The sequence below is a fragment of the Etheostoma spectabile genome, chromosome 13, assembly GCF_008692095.1.
Source record: "Etheostoma spectabile isolate EspeVRDwgs_2016 chromosome 13, UIUC_Espe_1.0, whole genome shotgun sequence".
In the NCBI taxonomy this organism is placed as follows: domain Eukaryota; kingdom Metazoa; phylum Chordata; class Actinopteri; order Perciformes; family Percidae; genus Etheostoma; species Etheostoma spectabile.
Window position 1 is genome coordinate 7,842,528 of NC_045745.1, and position 21,716 is coordinate 7,864,243.

Consider the following 21,716-nt stretch of genomic DNA (forward strand, 5'->3'; position numbering starts at 1 on the left):
TTGCTGAGCAGTAAGGATATATGTTCAGGAGAAGAAACTGATAACATATGTGCTAATATTTTTATTTTTTATCTTCTGCATGTGTGTGTGCTGCTGCGCGTCCCTTTGTGTGTAACACCGTTATAGTGTGTGCATGCTGTTGACAACCCTACAAGTGCATTTTACTAATGCACTGTAAAAATAACAATGAAATGTTGCGTCATTGACTTCAGACCAGGTTTTTGTTGGACCATGGCGTGATCACTTTCCGCTACCTCAAGATAGCAAGACGCCAAGAATGCACCTGAACACACCTCCCTGTAAGGCCAGCACAAACAAAGTGGGCGCTGGATGGGAAAAGAACAACTGCGTCGGTCTTAAACTAGCAAAGATTCTTGCAACAGGCTTCACGCTGCACCGGGTGCAAGATAGGGCCCGTCATTTTCACCCTACTTGCTGTTAGCCATGCCCCATCCTAGACTAACAGTATACATTCAATACAAGGGTACTGTCAGCAGCCAGTTAGCTTGGAATAAAGACTGGAAGAAGGGGGAAGCTGTGGGAAACTATCAGAACTTTAATACTTCCAACACTCATTGCCAGTGAAGAACACAGTGTAGTGCTCATTTCTGAAGTGAAGAGCAGCATCTGCAGATTTTATTCTGGAGGGGTAGCCCAAGTCTGAGATGTTTCTTGGAAAACCGTGCTCAAGAATAAACTAGCTCAGCACCCAGGATTGATGACCTGAAACAAAAACATTACTGTCTCACATTAACAGATACACAATATTTTAGGATATAACTTTGACCTTTGAAAAACACATCAACATTTCTATCCACATTCTCATAGACAGCTTCCAAGTAGGCAGGTACAGTGTCTTGCCACAGACTGCTAATCCGGGTTATCCCAGTTTCATCAAACTGTGGATGTTTTTCGCGCCACATAAATCTGAAAAGGCATAGAGTTATCTCAAAGAATCATTATTGTTTTGTCCAGTATCAAAGCAGACCTTAGGTGAGAAGCAAGTCTGTCTGTCACCCTGCATGGTGTAGATACATGGTCTGGACAGTTCACACATGTATCTTTGAAAAACAGGACCTCTTGTTGTAATTATGTTGCCCCATCTAAGGACAAATCGGGATCACATTTTTTTTGAGAATAGTGAACCAAATTTGGGACTGATACCTGCAGGAAACAGAAATAACCAGTTTAGGACCCGGTCCTTTGAAATGTACCAGCTCAGTATTTTCTTTTACAATAGAAGATGCTTAAAGTGCACGCATACTGTGATTCACACAAGTATATCATCTGCAAATAATCAATTAAATTCCAAACCAAAGTCATGGATTCCTTAGTTAAACCACATGTTGCAACAAAGATAAACATTGATCATTACTGGCCATTTGTGTGTATTGTGTGTTATGCTTTCTATCAAACATGAATTATAGCAAAACTCTTGATAGAAACCATGTTACGCTCTGTGCCATTTTGATTCTTTCTTCCTCCACATCTACCGAAATGCAGGAAAATATGACAGCAATGTTGAAAAAGTGAAATCTAAGACAGTTAGAACTTAGATTTGTATTTTTGTTGCTTATCTAAATACTTTACTGTTATTGCACACATTTAAACAGACTAATGATGAAACAATAGAAAGAAGATGTTGTGGTATTTAAGCTTTAGGGGCTAGTTGCCACACCACTGCCATGACATGTAAATATTTTTTATGCAAGAACTACATATCAATATATGTGTGTATTAAATTTTGTACATTAAAGATGAGAATGTCTGAATTTAGCATGGTACACGCTATCTCACAATGCAGTCCCAGTGTATGACATGAATTATATTTTCAATTTTTCTGCTTTGTAAAATAATCAGCAACCTTTCTAAATCCACATGAATCTAGTTAACTCACCATGCAGGTGTTGGACATCTTTCACATCGCGGAAAGAGAGCTGAAGTTCATAATTGTGGCAATGTTATGTGTTGGGTACATGATAGCTCCAGGGTTTTGAGGTGTTTTTTGTCTTTGATGAAAATAATGTAGTACGCTAAATGGGATATGGAAACACCTTTGTTGATTAAGTTCTGATGTTGCCCTTTCTCTATTTTTCTCTCGTAGATGGGTAAGATGGCCAAGCAACCTTTTCTTCTTCTAGTCTTTATAAACATGTATGCAAAGTGTTTCTTTACATAAAGCTCACTGCCATTGTGAAACGATATGACGACATCAGCCTCATTCCTGCAAAGCTTGCGAAATTACTCAAATTCATCTTTACTAATCTGACATGTGACATCCCCGTCTCTGTTGGCTGCTGTCTGATGCCAGTAGGTCTGGTCGACTCATCAATTATTGGACCCTTACCTGGCCCAGTGTTCTCCAGTATAAGAGCACACCCCATGTGTTGCATTTTGGGCTAGAGGGGAGGGAGACACTGTTCCCTATACTCCCCGCACCCTGTGGTTTTGGTTTTCTTTACCACACAACAAGCCACTTACTACCCCCCCCCCTCCCCCCCGGCTTTTACATGGACAAGGGTAGAATAATGTACTTGCCATGCTAGTAGGGTCTTTGTATGGCAATGTCCTTCTGTTGGTCAGCACTTTGGTCCAGACTAAAATATCTCAACAACTATTAAATGGATGGCCATGAAGTTGTGTCCCCAGAGGACAATTACTACTGACTTTGGTCATTTTTCTCTGGCTGTCCCGCTAACATTACATTCATTTGTGGTATTGAGTGAAAAGTTGACAACTTTTGGACGGATTGCCATGGAATTTGTTACACCCATTCAAGACAACTTCACAATGAATTGTGATGAGCAACATCATCAAGTCCATTTTTTATGACCAAATAGCTGCAAAACTAATAACAATCAATTAGTAAATGTTTAGTAAGCTGGTGAACTTCCTCAACATTCTGAACCTGTAGCTGAGGGTGCTCTTCTTCCAGCGAATTTTCTCTCCAAATGATTCCACGTCTGACAGACCACGGCACTGCCTCTTCATAACTGCCAGAGTCTCATTGGGAAGCTCTCCGCTTCGAAGCAAACCAAAGAAGTGCTGCATCTTCCGGACCTTATCACAGAGTCTAGTCGTCCAATCAGATTTTACATTGTGTCTGTCTGCAGTCCTCTTCCGTCTCTCTGACCTGGGCTTGGAGCCATAGACGTCCCGTAGATATTCCTGGAGAAGATAAATCAATCAGTATGCCATGCATTACTGCAGTCAACTGTATGCCTAGCTGATGCACACCCTTCAAATCCTAGACACTGTGCCTTTACCAACTGTATTGTGGCCTAAGCCCATTCTGTGCTTTATCCTGATTTTTTTTTTTTACAAACCGTAAGCCAGTGTAAAGTTCTGACAATTGGAGTGATGTGATCCATTCTTCTGGTCTCAGTGAGGACTCTTATGACATGAATCAGCTGTGACTGCCTGATCTGAGACCTGCAAAGACAGCATTACAGTAGTCTGATCTACTTTTCTAATGGCTGCTGAGACATAGGTCCTTATAATACTTTATATATTCCTCAGGTGATGTAAGACAGATTTAGTAATTGTCTAAATATGGATGTTTAAATGTAGATCCGTGCCATAATGTACCTGTCCCTGCGCGATTACCCCTTTATAAATGCATGTGTGTGGTGTGGTATCTAAAGTCCCTTCCACACATTGACTGCAAACCCTAACTTCTCTATAGGCATTACCTGTATGTGAGAACACAAATAATAATTGTGTCCTAATCCTAATCAGTCCTAATCAGTTGGACCGGACATTAAACAGACTTTACCCTGTCAAAGTCTGTGTAATGTCTGATTGAGCCCATGTGTGATTAGATCCGTTGCAAAGTATTCACATGTGGCTCGCAAAACAAAACCGGCAAGAGGCTTGGTTTTTTATGACCAAATTACCAAAGTCTCCTGCCCCCTCTACCTAGCTCCACTCCTCGTCTCACCCAAACAGAGTATTTAGAGTTAGAGAGAACACATCTGACACGGACAATCTTCTGTTGTGGACTACACATGAGAAAGGCAAACTCTGGACAATGTCCACACCTGATTATCTGGACATTGTCAAGTTTTCATAATTGAAAATGGCCTAAGAGGGATATGGAAAGAAATATTTGCCTTGTGTCAAACTGCCTTGTGTTGACTCACAATAAACCCTTTGTTTGTCCTAGGGTCAAATTTGACCCATGATCAAAGTTTCTATATCAGAACATTTGGGTTTCTTTCAACCAAATTGTATTGAATTTTTGGGTTGTTTTATTTAATGGTATAGAATTAGTCTGTCTTTACTTTCTTCAGTCTGTGATTATCTATCAACATACATTCCTTTGATATTAAATATTAGTAAGAATTATTCATACTTTATGCTTTTTTACCCTAAAAGTTAGATATAATTTCATATAGGCTACATGTGGTGTATTGGCCGTAAATTTAAAAAAAATGAGTGTAAAACTAGTCGTAAAAAAGTCTAAAAATGCTACAAAAAAAGTGATGAAGAGACAAAAACCCGGCAGTTGGTGACAAATGAGTGAGAAAAAGTGCCGGAAAGACAACACAAGGGTTCAAGCATTTTTCTTTTTTTCTTTTCTTTCTTATTTAAAGCCCTTTGACTCGCTTGTTAAAATTAAACTTGCCTCACAGTAAACATTCCAAACATTTTCTCAAACCTTCAATAATAGTACGGTGCACAAACATCGCTGTACTGTAATTCTAAACAGACACACAGTGGGGGTGCAGTGGATGTGACACAGGCAAGGCAAGGGCAAGGCAGCTTTATTTGTAGAGCACATTTCAGCAACAGGGCAATTCAAAGTGCTTCACACAAAATCAGTTAAACAGATAAAACACAAGTAAAAACAGTTAAAAATCATAAGCTTAAAAACTAATAAAACACATGAATAGACAGTTAAAAACAAAATAGAAACATTAGGACACATAAAACACAAGAATAAAAGTTACAGTGCAGCATAAGAAAAAAGAAATGAGCAGTCATTTAAGAAAGCAGCAGCACAAAAAGGAAGGTTTCAGCCTTGATTTAAAAGAACTGAGAGTAGCAGCGGATCTACAGGTTTCTGGGGTTTTTCCAGATATGAGGAGCATAGAAACTGAAAGCTGCTTCACCCTGTTTAGTGACTCTGGGGACAGAAAGTAGACCTGTCCCAGACGACCTGAGAGGTCTGGGGGGGTCATAGTGTAGTAACAGATCAGAAATGTATTTGGACCTAAACCGTTAAGGGATTTATAAACTAGCAAGAGTACTTTGAAATCAATTCTTTGAGACACAGGAAGCCAGTGTAAAGATTTCAGAACTGGAGTGATGTGATCCAGTCTCTTGGTTTTAGGAGGAACGGACAGCGCGTTCTGAATCAGCTGTAGCTGTCTGAGTGATTTTTTTTTTTTTTTTTTCAGGCCTTTGGTGTGAGAGATCTGGGTTTGATTCCCACTGTGATACATCAAACAATGTGTCTCTGAGCAAAACACTTAACCCCTACTTTCTCCAGAGGCGTGTTACCTCTGATATGTGATGTCCACCGTTGGTTTTTTATAGGATCACTGCAGCTCTATAGATATGTCTACAGAGATCTCCATGGCCAGATATTTATGTAAGACCTCTATATAGTGATGAGATTGATTTTGTACGTCAACTTAAGGTTGTTTTTTTTTTATAAATAAATGTAAATCATCATTGGTGTCATTATTGGTATCTATGTGAAACTTAGTTACCTTAAAACTTAGAAATTATTTTAGGAAACACAAACCTATTTGACTATTGTTCAACTAACAAAATGTATCAAAAATGATACCAACGTTTAATACTTGTAATATTTCATATTTTAATATTTAATACTATAGTATTAAATATAGTTTAATGAATTGATGAATGAAAAAAATCCCCAAAAAACATATAATGTATATAAAGTTTATATTTGTGATCTCAGTTAATTAAGCCATTGTTATGATTTATCAAAAAATGTTCAAATTACATTTGGAAAATTTAAGATCAAGATCATTCCAACATCAAGTTGACATTGAGCACAGTGTAATGCAGTCATTAAATACTGTGTGTTAGTCTGGCTATCACCAGACCAAGCTCAATCTTTTTAGATTGAACATTAGCCTGGGAAGTCTGCTCTGTATTTTCTACCATACAAGAGGTGTGATCAACGGGCATAGTTCGAATGCACGTACACAATTGGATAGTCCTTCAACCAATCAGACCAATCAGTGACGTAGCAGCGACAGCAGCATCAATGGGTTGCTGCCGTTCTCTTAATACATCCATGGTTGCTGCGCTTTGGTGGCCGCCATGTTGAACATAAACAGAAAGCTGCTTGGTTGCTTCTCTATCGTCATCGTGTTGAGCCCTCCAATAGCGCGCCAGGTGGATAAGCCAGTTTGTGATTGGTTGCCGCAGATTTGTAACAGAAGCCGGATAGATAAATGTACAGGTTTCCAGCATGTGCTGTAGGGCAAAATCAAAATGCAGGCACACTGGGCGGGGTTTACCCAGTCTAGAAATATGTTTCACTTGGTAACAACAGTGTCTGTTTGGCTGTGGTTGTGGCTGTGGCTATTTTATCTTCTGACTTAATAACCCGTCACCACAAGATACCGCTGGCTTTGTTACTGCCTTCTCAATAAGCAAGTTTAGTCAGAGTGATAGTGGAGCCAAGTGGCAGACATTCATTAGTCATTAATGCATCATATTGAACTTCAGTTGAGTTATATAATAAAGTTATCAACTTCTTTTACAGTTATCACATTGTTGTAAGAAATCAAAGTTGTGTATTATAAGATTAATTATATTATGATTAAGCAGTCATATGTTTGCTTAGCTTCCAGCAGAACAAGTCTCAAGAACTCATCACTGGAGATTTTACAAGGTGCAATTTTACACACATCCAATTCATAGATATATACAGTACATATACAGACAAAAGCAGGACATAAATCAGGTCACAAGCAGGGTTGGAGCCAGTTGTATCCTCATTTACAGCAGCAGCTATGTGCATGTTTCAACCATTTTGGTAATAGAATGCCTAAATATCTGTACAGCATTTGGGAAAAACTTGATACTTGCCAAGGAAATAAAACAATCAATCAACTAATGTCACTCGTGCAACCTAAGAAGAGGCAAAAAATGTCTGATGGTACTATTTTTCAGTTAAGTTACAGAATATAGGTATGGTAGGAATTTTGTGTAAACAGCATTTAATAATCGAAACCTGTTTTTTTCCTCATACTATGTTGCCGTAGAGTCCGCAGAATGAATGGAGATATTTCCCCAGTAACATAACTTTTGCTCCGGTGATTTGCCTGTCCAGCCAGAGAGCTTGAGAGGAATTGACAGAAAGCTAAAGTTATTTTTGAAACTCTAAAAGATTTGCTCCACAGTTAAAACCAAATCCAGAGGGAAATACCAATAACAATGAAAAGAAAAGGAATTGCACTCCTAGAGAAATGTCCTTTGATGTAACAAGCCACAAATAAGATTTTTTGGTGTACCTCTCCACATAAACAATTCTACGCTTTATTTTAGCCTGCCCTGAACTTGCGAAAGCTGTAGAAAAAGTTCTCTGTTGCCATGTGAACACAGCTGCATCTTATTAGTGGGTCAACAATATGGTTAACCCTCATGTTGTCCTCGGGTCAAACTGACCCGTTTTCCTACTTCAATGTTCTTTTTTTTTACTACCCAATTGTAATTACCCAAAACAACATGACTGATTACAAATCTAAGTAACATAAAATCTAAGTACAAATCTCTACTTTCATTAAGTTAGGGGTGTCTTATTCAATTTTATAGCATTTGAAAAAAACATTCCAATAGTGGTTTTCCAAAAAGTATTGAGTAAAAGTTGACACATTCCAGTCTGTGATTTTCCATCAATATACTTTCCTATTTTTTAGTCTGAATAATTCCTAATTTCTGCTTTTCTAACTTAAACATTAGGTATACTTTACTATAAATTGGGTTTATTGAACATAAATCCCTAAAATAACTGTAAAACTGAAGTTAATAAGTGTTGAAAAAGGGACAAAAATGTAAAAAAATCAATAAAAAAACTCAACAAAAGTGTTGATTTTCAATTTTGACGGAAAGACAACACAAGGGTTAAGAAACTTTTAGGGAAATCTTCAGCACTTAGCTGAACTAACTAATCACAACCATTCCACTCAGGTCGAGTTAGTGGAGCAATAAAGCTATTCCAGAGTCAGTCTCCCATGAAAAAAAAACACTAGCCCAGCTAAAAGACCTGCAAATGTAGTTGGCTGTAACTAATACAGGGGTCATAGGCCATATATGAACTGGTAAATACCTTCAGATGGTCCAGCACGGGGTTGTGTAGGCAGTCTGCAGTTTGGAGAGGAGAGGCTGTGACAAGAGGGTGGCTGGGTGTCACAAGGGTCAGGAGATTCAGTCATAGCATCTTCATGGCTGACAGGCTGACGTCGCAGCAAGTCAGCCAGTGTCTGACATGTGCACTGATCCAGCCGAGTGGAGACCACAATCTGCTTTTTCTTCTACATTATTTTTTTGAGCTTTTCCGCCTTTATTTTTTAGGACAGCTTGGTGAGAAAGGGGAGAGAGAGGGGGAAGACATGCAGGAAATTGTCCCAGGTCGGATTCAAACCCTGGACCTCTGCATCAAGGTTGCAGGTTGCACTCAGTGCAGTATTGTGGTGTCTCAGAGTCTCATCTAGCGCCCAGTGATGACGTGTTGAAGAGTTTTATTGCCTGTGGTAGGAATGATTTTCTGTAGCGGTCCGTGGGGCATCAAAGCTGTCGGAGCCTCATAGAGAAAGTGTTCCTCTGGTGGACCAATGGGGGGTGGAGAGGGTGGTCTAGGCTATCCATGCTAGATGACAGTTTGTTCAGTGACCTCCCCTCCACCACAGCTTCAAACGAGTTGCGAGCACAAGTGCTGCTCTTTCACTTCACCCACCCAGATTTTCATCCTGTCGGTCTGGGGATTGAACCGCCGACTCGCAAACTCACCACTCCTGTCGACCCTGACGTCTGTGGTCATGAAATCTTTTGAAAGACTGGTGTTGAGCCACCTGAAGGACAAACCCGGACCCATGCTGGACTCCCTGCAGATTGCTTACAGGGCAAACAGGTTGGCAGATGATGCTGTCAACATGGGACTGCAATACACCCTGCACCACCTTGACTCCCCAGGGACATATACCAGGATCCTGTTTGTGGACTCGGTGTTCAACACCATAATCCCTGAACTCCTGTATCAGAAGCTCACCCAGTTCTCAGTACCTGTCATACATGTCAGACTGGGGGGCATCACATCCATAACCCAGTCCATTAGTACAGGCGTTCCACCGGGGTGTGTCCTCGCCCCACTGCTCTTCTCCCTCTACACCAATGACTGCACCTCAAACAACCCGTCTGCCACAAGGAAGGAAGTAAAACAAGACAGGACACAGGAGAAACTACAAAATAAAACAGGAAACTGAAGCATGAAACATACATGGATTGAAATAGGAGAACACAGACAATACAGGAACACATGAGACTGTAAACAACAAGGAAATGGGGAATGAACATTGCAATAAAACAGGAAAAACTACACTGACTAAAAACCACAACCATGACAAAAACTATTTAACAGATTTATTGTGCAGCATCCTTTCTTTCTCACTCCTCGAACTTGGCAAAACTGGCAGATTCATTCTGATCAAATTCTTTGTTTATCTCCCACCAACCAAGGTTAAAATCAAATGTCATTTAATTGTAATGACAGGGATTAGGTTAATATCACTAATTAATTCAGTAACCCAGTAAAGCCTGACACATCAAAAAATAGCCGGAAAAGAAAAAGATTTTGGGACTGAGATGTTTATTAAACTGTTTAACAACCCCCTTCTCATTTTGTTATATATTTTTTTGTACCACATATCACATTTGATACATTGGGCGTTTTGGGCAACATTTTGCTAACTACAGTGCTATTATTAGGCACAAAAACAAATTTAAAAAAATACTGCATATTTTAAAAAAAAACAAGGAATAATGAAATGGAACAAACGGTACGCTATGATGATGATGTCATCCAGCTGATCAGCCTCTTCAGAAACTCGGGCATTCCCAACCTGAGTCATCTCAGTGTGGACAAGGCGTCTGCCAGACTGCGTGTTTTACAGCTCGGGCACCTAACTGAATACAGCTGACACTGAGTCAGAGGAAGTGGGAACACTAGAAAACCTGCTAGTGACAGCCATCAATGAATCAGTTTATTTTGCCCGTAAAATTGTTACGAATCCAGTGAACCGTAATCCTATTGAATCCTTATTTGTTTAGGTTTCTTCTTAAAAGGGAGTTTTTCCACGCCATTGTCGCACTGTTCTTTGCTCGGGGGGAACTACGAGAACTGTTGGGTCCTTGTAAATTATGTGGTCTAGTGTGGTCGGGCACCGGAGGCCTGAGCACGTGTGTGTATTTCAGGTCTTTTTGTGTGTAGTGTGTAATAACAACAGAGTGTAAATTGTAATTTCCCCGTAGGGGATCAATAAAGAGTATAAATTATAGAAATTACCCAGGGCCCTCCATATGAAGAGGGTCCAAAAATCTGCAAAGTTGTGGGTGCAGGGAGGGGCCCAGAATATTGTACAACGCTTTATTAATTAGTCAACATAAGGAGGAAATGCCAAATAATTTCTGACCAGCCTTACAACTTTTAACTTTGAAGTTTAGCATTGAAGGTTTCCATCAATGTTTAATAGAAAGAACAGTAAAAGGTTGTTCAGATGCCAGACCATTGGGAAGAAGGAGATTTTTATAGATTGGTAAGCATATTAAGGAGGTACTTTCTGCCTTTTCTCAATAAACCAATACAGTTGTGTTGTTGTGAAGTCCATAAAGCTGTGCCAAGTGTGAAAAGTGTGTGTGCATGTGTGTGTGTGTGTGTTTTGCAAAGGTTTGAGCCAGGTGTTTTCAGTTATGACAGTATGATCTCTGTTAAGTTCCAAATATACAGGAGACCCTGTGGCTGTTTTCATGCTACAGTATGTACAGTACAGTATGCAAAGCCTGACGGATGTGTGTATGGCAGAATGATAGCATACTAAAACCAAATATCATGTTGAAAGGATGTGTGTGTGTTTACACAGGGACTGACGAGAACACAACAACACTTCTGGAACATTCAGCATCGGCTGCCTTTACATCCCACTGTTCATGACACCCAGAGAGGAATATGTTGAAGCCTATGGATTTTGGAATTATTCCTTTATTTATTTATTTTTGGGCATTTTTTGCCTTTATTTTGACAGTACAGGTGAAAATACGAAAGGGGAAACCAGTTGGCATACCAGTATTAGCAATGGGCAGAAGTCCACATCATAGAATACATTGTTTTCTAACTCTAACAACATACACATAACACACTTAGATACATGTACATACTGTATATTATAGAGATACTCTTGATAGTCACCAAACAACTCTGATTCAATCCAACATAAACCATGGACATGCAGGAACACAAAATACAATACAAAACTAAATTATGACACAGGATAAAACATTAATATGAAATTATGTATTTCCATAGTGGTCCAGGCCACAACACAGACTGCTGTGAAAGGTACAGGACATATAGAGTTAATTATAGTAGATACAGCACTCATACAAATTATACATTTTTTAAGCAAGTATATTCATCCCATCCTTCCATGTTTTTATAACTGATTTAAAAAACTGTAACAGATTTTAAGTATATCGGCCCCATAAATTAAAAAGGATTTAGATCCAAAAGAGCCATACATGTTTCTATGCATTTTGGCTAAATGTTGACTGTTCCTATACGGTGTACTACTTGGTCTCTAGTACAGTTAAGCATATATTCCATTTTGGTGTATTTTCTCAGAATGAGTTCTGAGCTAAAAATATCCACCAAACTTTCCAGTGTCCTTCTTAACAATATATTGAAGGTTTTTAGAGAATGGTTTGTTCATATTTTAGGTTATTCACAACCTGATTTATACAACATCTTATCCCTAAAAACATGGAGAAAAACCTTTGATTCTAATATGTCAACAAAATGAAATAAGAATTTTGAACGTGGTTTCATCCAATGTTCACATTTCTGTTCTGGAACTGTATGCACATTAGCACATATTTAATTAGATAATGCCTAATTTGCACATTTAAACAATTTCAGAAAAGAAAAGACAGTAATTGTGATGTTAGTAATGAACAATAATTGTCATAATGACTGGGGAGGTTTCATGGTTGTGTCTATTAGTTTCCCTATTTCACCTGTAGTGGCTTGCCTGGGCTCTTTTATTGGAATCAAAGATGTAATATATCATCTTAAACAGGTATATCAAAAACCAGGCCGTGAGGTTTGAAACTTTATAAAAAATAAAATAAAAAGAAGTATCCAAATGATGATTACTGTCAATATGCCCAGACGTCTGACATGACTTCTGAGCTGTCTTTGTCTCAACATGCTCTACGGCGCGTACAGCAACAAAGACAGCAAACACACCCACACGCCGTGATCTCCTCTGAAACCTGCGGGCAGCTCCCGGTGGAACTAACTCAGGGATCACAGGAGCATATCAGTAACTCAGTGCTTGAATGAGAAGTCCAGGTGACGCACATGTTGAGCCTGTCTAACACTAGTTTCAGCTTGGAACAAGCCATCTGTTTGCTGTAATTGTGATTGTACACTACAGTGATGCAAAATACAGTGATGCAAAAAACAGTTCCCCATTGTCTGCACGGAGTGTTGCACGGAGAGTTGCACTGTTTAGTCGGTGGGTTTCACAATAATGCTGCTGAATGTCATAATGTGATGATTTGGTCACACTGAAGTCATTTTAGTTGGCTCCATAGCCAAGTCAATTCTCTACATCTTTTGTCTAAAGCTTTGTAGTTAAAACACTACTCTTGAGAAATAAATTTCTGAATCCACTCTACAAATGGCAGCCATTAAACAACCACCACACCTTGGGGTTGCATGACTCAATCGGAACGCCTGCATTAGCTTGATAAGAAGCATTAAACTGTAGATAAAGAATTAATGAGTGGCATGTTAGTACTGCAATGGTTATTGACACTACAACCTTGGTGTCATAAACTGCATACCTTTATTGTAAGTGGCACTTTCAAAAATCAAAACATGTTATACGCATTAAGTGAAATACGGCTTCAGAGAGGATTAAGACAAAGTAAAGTTCTTCTGTAGACAAATAGTTTGACACGTTTTTTATTTTATAATACAGGACATCAATAAAGACTGGCACTTGAACAAAGTTCAAAAGAAATGATAACAGTTTTCTTTTCAGGCCTCAACACATTAAGTTTTTTTGTTGTTGTTTTTATTAAAGCTACAGCTGCAGTTATGATCAGCCTGTAAGTAAAATGTTGGACTCATTAAATGAATGGAAGGCCAAAGATTCAGGCGCAGACGATATTGTGTGTCCTGATGCGTTAACTGCTTAGAACCAGCCTGCACAACACAAGGGACAGTTGGGAATGGTTTTGTTTATCACGAACATCAAGGCAACTTGGATTACTCAGACTGCCAGGATAACACTAAGGCACCCTCTTAGACAACTGCTCACCTCTACTGGTGAGCAGGGATGTCAAGAAAACAACATACATTAAAGATTTCACAGACATTTGAACAATGTTAACACTTATCTTCTATACATTGTGCTTATGAATGTGTGTAATACTGGGCTCATACAATTGTTATACCCAAGCATGAGAGTTAGTGTGTATGCATAATGAGCTATGCATGAGTAATGTGTTGTTTCAGGGGATAATCCAGCACACAGGAGTTCAGGAGGCCACACACATATCTCCATGCAACCATCTTCCAACAGTTATGTCAAGCTCCGGGTTCTTTTGTTGCCATTACATATCCACAAATTTACAGCAGCAAAAAACAAATTGAAAATTAGAAGCCTTTCGTTTGACACCACAGATCCAGTACATGAGAAGTGATTCCCTGACCCTAAAAGTTCTACAGCAGGTAACTAGTAGTTCCTCCATCCAGAACGCCATGTTTGGCATTGTCTGCCAAGATAGAAATGTATGCCACCTAGTGGTTGTTTCATACACTGTTTCTCAAAGATATTCACTACAGGTGTAATGGGAGTGGGATGAATAAGATGTAGTAGCCTAGTGGGTTCAGTATCTGTGGATAAAGACAGTCTACTCTTGAATGAAATAGCGTATGTTTCTATTAAGGGAGGGCACTTAACCACTAAAACTGTTCTCAAGTGACAACAGGTGGAGGTTCAATGCAATGATGCAGGAGGAAAAAAGGAATTGTCTGTGTCTTGTCCCCATAACCTGCAGCTAACGAGCAAGACGTTATTCAGACATTTTCCATTTATTTACTTGGTCCTTGGAGTGAATGTTAAATATTACAAATAGAAAACCCTCCAAGCTTGCGCACACATCAGTAGCAAGTTGGTCCGAAGCAATTCCAGTGATTCCTTGTGCCTGATCAGAGCCTCCAGATGCTGCTCACCCCCCAACATATGGGTTTCTTAACACAACACGCCCTGGTGGAGGCTTTAGCTGTAGTTGCAAACGTTTAGACCTTCACAGAGCACACGTTTGTGTGCAGTATCGCTTTAAAGACTGTCCAGGTGTTTTTGTCCACAGAAACTCAAGCTTTCAAAAGTGGTTCAACTTGCTTTGCTGGGAAAATGTTAACCTTGTCCTAAACAAAATTTAAATTCTGTGCAATAATAAAAGCAAAATTATGACCATTGCATCTCTTGCTTGATTATGACGAGGTAAAACAGTATCATGTTTCACACATTACATTACTTTCTAAAATCCCAGAGCAACTTTGGCACTGATAGAAAAATAAATTAATAATTCCAGTTGTGGCATGTTTTAAGATTTCAAGTAAACATGCAGCCTGTGGCACAAGGAAATTAAGACGGATCTTCTAGTCAAGACAGCTAAGCTACAATACCAGTGCCATGGTTTCTCCCATATGTAGAAACAATACAATACTACTTCAAAAAGGATATGACAATACTGTGTTTTAAGTATTGTAAGCTACAGTCTTAGTTATACTTTAGTTTAGGGATATATTTAAATATCTTTAGGCTTAGGAGATTCAAATATCCACAGAATGAAACATACAATTAATATGCTAATGGAATAACTTGTGAATAATTACTTTCCCTTTTCCCAAACCCTAATTAAGATAACACCCATACCCGGTCAGTATTTACAGCTGCAGTGGACTACATCATATTTGCATTTAAAAATAAATGAGCAAATAAAATTATTCAACTTCAATAAAATTACAGAAAAGCTAGTCTAATAAATTATGACTAATGAAAAGAAAATCTTCCATTTCTCTAAACTGGACTCAGTGCTATACTGTTTAGTAAATCCCCACAGTGCAGAACCAAAGGGTCCACCCCAGGGTGCCTTTGGGTGCACCTGTGTCCTAGCTGCGGGCTGATTGTGCAGCAGTTGGTACTGGCAGGTCCCTTTGCCGATGGTATCTGGATATGGCTGTCCCCATCCTTCAGTTGGTCTCCATCCCTTCATTTCAACTCGTCTTCTGTGGTTCAATGTGCAATGTAGGCCAAACTCCACAAAGAAACTAAATAAAGGTTAAATGGTTAAATGGTTAAATTAATGAACAAATACATTCATGAATGCAATTACATGAAAGCTATAATGTATACAAAGGCTTAGGGCCAGACATACCTTTACATTTGGTCTGTGCTTGAGGTAGGTTGACCTGATCTGCAGGCTAAAAGAAGATGAACCTTAGATTTGAAAGTGAATAAACATGTGTCATCACAATTAACCCCACTTTGGCTGTCCTCCAAACAGGAGCTTACCTAAGAAGTATGTGCAGGTAGGAGCCAAGGCCTGTGAAGATATGCCACCAGGCATGGAACTGTGTTACTACTCCAACACCAGAGGGCAGCGTTTGTCTACTGGCTCTGAGGGACCAAAAAGTGTATAAGTGAATAACAAAACAAAAAAATAGTATGGTATTGTCCAGAGGAGGATGCTAAAAATTGTCTTTATAAAAGTTTTGTTTTCTAAATGTTTGTACTTTTAGATTAAAAAAAAAGTTATTCAACATTAAATGAGCTGATCCATTTCCAGGGATTGACATTACTTTGAGTTTGCCTGACTTCACCTTGAGATGAGAAAAATGATTTACAATATTGTTGTGATGTCACATAAAGGTTAATGTCCCTGACTGTTTAAGTGAACATTTTCCACACCACTGCTTTTACAAGGAAGCTAACTACCTTTGCTCTCAGAATTCCAAAATTAGGCAAGTTAATAGATAATAATAATAATAACATTTGTCCAATGCTAATACTCACCTTAATGTGTCACAGAATATATTGTCAATGTTCCACAGTAGGAACCCAAGCAAAAAGATTCCTAAGGAGGCGTAACACAGTGGTCTGAGCCATGGGTACACCCTGATATTGAAACCAAAACCACATGGAAAGCCCTTAGCAAGTTGTGACTTCATTAAATTTAATGAACAAACATTCCTTAGATATGTAAATGTTTTTTTATTTTAACAATCATCTTGGCAAACTTACCATGTGACGATGAAGACAGATCGCATCACTAGGCAACCTACTAGAGCACCATACATGACCTAAAAGAAGACACAATATGTATTTGGCTTTGAAACACACCAAGGGCTTGTGGGGCAAGACAAAAACAATTTTTGGACTAATAAATATTGAAAAATTCCAGGCAGCCTAAACTGTACATTAAGATTATTGATTACATAACCTGCTAATACAGTCTGCTGCCATAGCAAAGGTGCAAGGGTTTCTCTTGAATGTTTCTATTTAACTATTTGGATCCTTTTTAGTGTGATGCTCATTTACTGCCAGTCACTTTTAGAGCTATATACTTTTATTCATTTTTTACAGGAAAGATGCGTTGTTTTTATTATTTTTTCTTAACTTTTGCCTGTTCAGGTATAATAATTCTTAAAATTAAACAATCTTTTGAATGAAGCCAAAAGGCATGGGATTCACTGTGCTAGATTACAGTAAACACACACGTTCTATATCTAACTGTTGCTTCGTTTTATTCCACAAATCCACATGAATAAGGAAACTCAACACTAGCTCTGTTTCCATCCACATGTTTTCATCCAGATTAAGTGATATCGAATGAAAAATGCCTTATGGAAACAGTAAAATTCAATGGAATTTCATGCATTCGGTCTCATCGGATTTTATCTTATCTTTATCTTATGCGCAAAAAGCTGATGGAAACGTTATTTGCCGAATAAATAATGAATTGCGATTAAGTTTAAGTTCATTTTATGGTTGCAACCCGCCACAAATCGAAGAAGTTTTAGTTCATTTCCGGCCAGGATTTCCGCTCTGTTTGCACACATGGCAGGTGTCCACAAAGACAGATGGAAGTGGACAAACGTGGACAATCTCATAAAAATAAAAAAAAGTAGAACACTACTCATACTTAAGTTGCCATTTGAACCCCACTCTGTGTACTGGTCTACGTGCTCCAACAGGGGCATTATCAGTCTTACCATGAGCCACCATAGAGCAGTGTGATCAGTAAACAAAGCCTGTTCCAGAGAGTCAACAAAGGCAGCTTTGTCACATTGTCCTTAAAGTGCTGACACACCAAGGAGATCGGCGGCACTCAGTCCATGTTAGGCCAACGGAGAGAGTCCGTCACCCTAGATTTTGCGGTGTGTCACTCACCGTCGCTACTCGTCGACCCTCATCTGTTTTTTTTTGGCCAATTCAACATTCAATTTGCATCTGATACGTCGGTGAGAGGAACCCATATAATTGGCTATTCAACTAAAGGAAATTAGTGCACGTGAAGAAAAAAGGTAGTAAGGAAAACAAGTGAACAACTGGGAGGGCACACACAGAAGGGTCTTTTTCTTATTTTTCATCTTGATCTGATCAATCCAATATATGAGAGTAAGTAGGGTCAGGTACCATTTAGATTTTTAATTTTTTGAATATATAACAAGTAAACCTAAGTCACCTAACACACAACTACAATAATTTAACAAAAAACAGTTACACTATTAACAAGTAACAACAAAATAAATGTTAGTGAGTTGGTATGCTAACCAGCCTCACACTTTAGTAGTTCTTTTGCAGAAAAATGACTAAATTTGCTTTTTTTGGCAAAATAAGACACTTCTCCTGACTTATAGCATGTCCTGCACAGGAGAAAACTCTCAGACAGGTACTTAGTACTGAGTTTAAAATGGCAGACAATTTGGGGAGGCTGTCCTGCTTCCTCCACCACCAGGCTACGAGGTCTGGTCCTGAACAATAGACTAGCAGAGCAATGGCGTTTTTCCACTGCTGGTAACGGCTCGGCTCGGCTCGCCTCGGACCATTCTTCGTCCGTTTTCCATTGCAGATTGAGTAAAGCCTCAGCGTGGCTGATAGCAACGGTGATGACGTAATTTTCAGCGCGACTCACCAACAGCACGTCGCATACTCGCCGCGGCCAGAAAAGAATGTTTGTTCAAAAGAAGTGAAGAAACAACAACAAAACACCGCTAAAAAAACGGGAGTTGGGAATTCTGACGGAGCGACGTCGACATGACGGTTGTTCGCCGACACAAAAGAGTAAGTAAGTTTCCTGGTAACGTATGCTAACATTTGCATCTGTTCAGCATCGCAGTCAGTATTTACTATATAGCTGTATAAAGTACAGAACTTTAGCAACCATGATACACACCAACATGTGTGCTGTGGACGTTTGTGTTTCAGAGCATTCACGCTTTGTAAAGTCACCGCCGCAGACCGTCTGGTGGGCGATGTCCGACGGTGAGATCTCGGCTCTGACCTACTGGGTTCGATAATCTTTAGAGAGTCACGGAGAGGCTGACAACGATGGGATGATCTGGGACAGCAGAGCGGCGGGGACACTGTCACAGGGTGCAGAGGAAGAAGACCGGGAAGTAGGGAGGGTTTGATGCGCTTGAAAAGCTAAATAAAAACTTTTGTATATATATTGTCTTGTTTTTTTAAAGTAACAGTGTGCAATATTGGAAACGACATGAAGCCGCTAGTAGCCGAACAGTTGAAAAGTGAGAATAGTGCAGAGAGTGGTAATCTGTCGGTGTTTGGCTAGATTTGTTTTAAATGTCCCGTTTGTTCTGGAAACACACTCCGCACTCTTGTTGCTAAAACGCAGTCATGAGTGACGATTCTCTCCGACCAACCAGCACTGCGGTTTTCACGTCATTTTGGGATCGCCTCGGCTCGCTTGGAACCTCGATGAGGTAGTACTAAAAAAGTACCTGGTAGCAGGTCCCAGGGACTTTTTTTCGTAATGGAAAACCAAAAAAGGCGAGTGAGTCGAGGCGAGTCAAGTAGATACCACGCAGTGGAAAACCGCCACAAGTGTAGTCATGTGTTTAGTAGCGATCAAACAAATGCAGTGAATGGTTAATCTGCTTTTACGTTCATTTTGGTAAGCCCAGAGGGAAATTATGGCATTTTAAAAGTAACCTACATTTATTATAGCTTGCTAAAGGTAGACTACAGAAAAGGTGTGATATTTTTACGTCCAATTTGGAGCGTGTACAAAAACAGTTAATCAGTGTTTATTTTAAAGTGCGTGTCAGAGAATAGCATGCTTCACACCGCGAGCGAGGATGATAAAGGAAGAAAGAAAACAAGAGTCTGTTGCTGTCGGGAGCGACGTAGGAAAAACATTTCAGTCGACACCAAAATGTGCTTGTTATATCCGATCCAAATACCACGGTTCATACACATTTTAACCAATACTTTTCCATGACTTTTTGGCAAATTCTCATGACTATGTATTCCTGAAAATCTCAGTCAACATTATACAATAAGAATAAAAATCTGTGTTAATGTTTATCCTCAGAGGTTTAACAATAAAATTAATGACAATGTGTGTGGTTCATAGTGGAATTCGTAATATCACGCCCAGAATAGAACGTTAAGGTTAAGACGATGTGAAATACATGACTTTTCTTTCTGGGTCTTTTTATTTTTCCAAAACCTTTCCAGGCCTGGCATTTTTCAAATTCCATAACTTTTCCAGTTTTTTTCAAAACGTATAAACCCTGGAATACTACCATTTGCGTAGGAATCAGTTCCATAGTGGAACCGGGTTTCGGTACCCAACCCTAATGATGGGGCTGTAAAACTGGCCAAAAATGGCATTCCAATATTACTTCTGAAAAAACACCGAAGTTTGAACTATTCAATTATCTAGTTTGACAATGCCCATGAGAGAGCAAACGTACAATGAGATATATAACTACTTGACTAGGTATATATATTTCAAAATAAGCAAACATATTTTACTAGATCTAGTTGTAGGTATCATAGCAACAGTTTGTATATCCGGTTTCCCTTTTTGAATGACTAATCGATTACTGCTGGCATGCAGAGTTATCTCCTCTCACGCAGACGCAGAACGTACGTGGTAGATGGCCGCCGGCTGTAGTCTGTGTGGTGTGTTCAAGTGCAACTTTTTGGCCAAGACTCAAGCGATGTGAGGCGACGCCACAGTTGGCCTTCACTGCCACTAGTTCTTTGCCGTCTGCTTGGTGATTCAGCACCTTTAATTTTGTAAAGCAACGCATAGACAACGTGAGACACACAAGTACAGATAAACTCTGAGTATAAAAGAAGAGGCTGAGCAAATATTCAAGGGTTTATACAGTAAGTTTACTGTATTTGTTTAGAGTTTTGAGATTATTATTCTTCTTGGCAACAAATGTACTGTACATATTTTTGATCCCACAGTTGAGGATTCAGTGCTCAGTTTAGGCCATAGCATCTGTGTGTGTGTGTGTGTTTTTTGTTTTTTTTAAATGCTACATCTTAATAAACATTTAACTGATCATCAGCAAGCAGTATTGTAACACGTGTTGCAGAATTTTGCACATTTGCTTTGATACGAAATGCTTCTTTGTTTAATAACCAGCAAGCACCAAACTGAGTGTTGAATGCTGTCTTGGAAAACCCAATGTTTACACAGTGTAATACTTGACTTAAGGCACGCTGAGCCCTAATAGCAAACAATGAGCAATCTAAGCGTGACACCAAGCACTCCCTTACCTGATGAAAGACTGGCTCCTTCCACTGTAAGTATACCTGCAAAGATAAAAACAGAAACTACTCAAGAGGATATGATGGAGCTTATGCCTTATCTACATTATGGTTCAAACTAAATCATCACTGTTACTGTGAAAATTGAAACTCACCACAGTGACTGAGACACTGAAGATCAATAACAATGCAATAAGAAATAAACTGATGCTCTTCTCTTGTTTAAAACATTCATATCTGAAAAAGAAGCAAATGTGTTTATATTACATGTTCAGCTTGGAAACCATAAAGAATCAAAAAGGTGAATAACAGAAGGTTGATGTGTAACCAAGTTTCTCCAAATGGAGGGACTACCTCTATCTATCTATCCTAACTCTGATTGGAACACGTTTGGAGTGGTCTGGAGTTGGAGATATAGTCTCTTCATTCAGAGAACCTTGGGCTACACATACCTTCTATTCTCTCTTCTACTCCCCACGCTATGTACGGGGACACACCTCGACCCACCAGAGCGCTCACCCATGTCCGACACTCACACACATCTACACTCTCATGCTCAGCATTAGGGGCAACTCAGGGTTCAGTGTTCATTTAACAGCCACAATCACGCTAAATATGTTCTCAATGACCGTC

The 21,716-nt window shown here is 39.2% G+C and overlaps 1 protein-coding gene and 1 pseudogene across 2 annotated transcripts in view; both read right to left on the bottom strand.

The window, feature by feature from the left end:
* Positions 1-556: 556 nt before the first annotated feature.
* LOC116700832 (collagenase 3-like) lies at positions 557-3,051 on the bottom strand (annotated as a pseudogene).
* Positions 3,052-13,209: 10,158 nt separating this feature from the next.
* The window catches only part of acer3 (alkaline ceramidase 3), an 11,924-nt gene continuing 3,417 nt past the window's right edge, over positions 13,210-21,716 (bottom strand). For both annotated transcript variants that reach the window (XM_032534644.1, XM_032534645.1), the window contains exons 5-11: positions 21,239-21,320; positions 21,093-21,128; positions 16,575-16,633; positions 16,347-16,448; positions 15,846-15,950; positions 15,709-15,754; positions 13,210-15,601 (exon numbers count right to left, since the gene is read on the bottom strand). In XM_032534644.1, the coding sequence (XP_032390535.1) occupies positions 15,548-15,601; positions 15,709-15,754; positions 15,846-15,950; positions 16,347-16,448; positions 16,575-16,633; positions 21,093-21,128; positions 21,239-21,320 (484 nt within the window). In that variant the 3' untranslated portion in view covers positions 13,210-15,547. The remainder of the gene's footprint in view (positions 15,602-15,708; positions 15,755-15,845; positions 15,951-16,346; positions 16,449-16,574; positions 16,634-21,092; positions 21,129-21,238; positions 21,321-21,716) is intronic.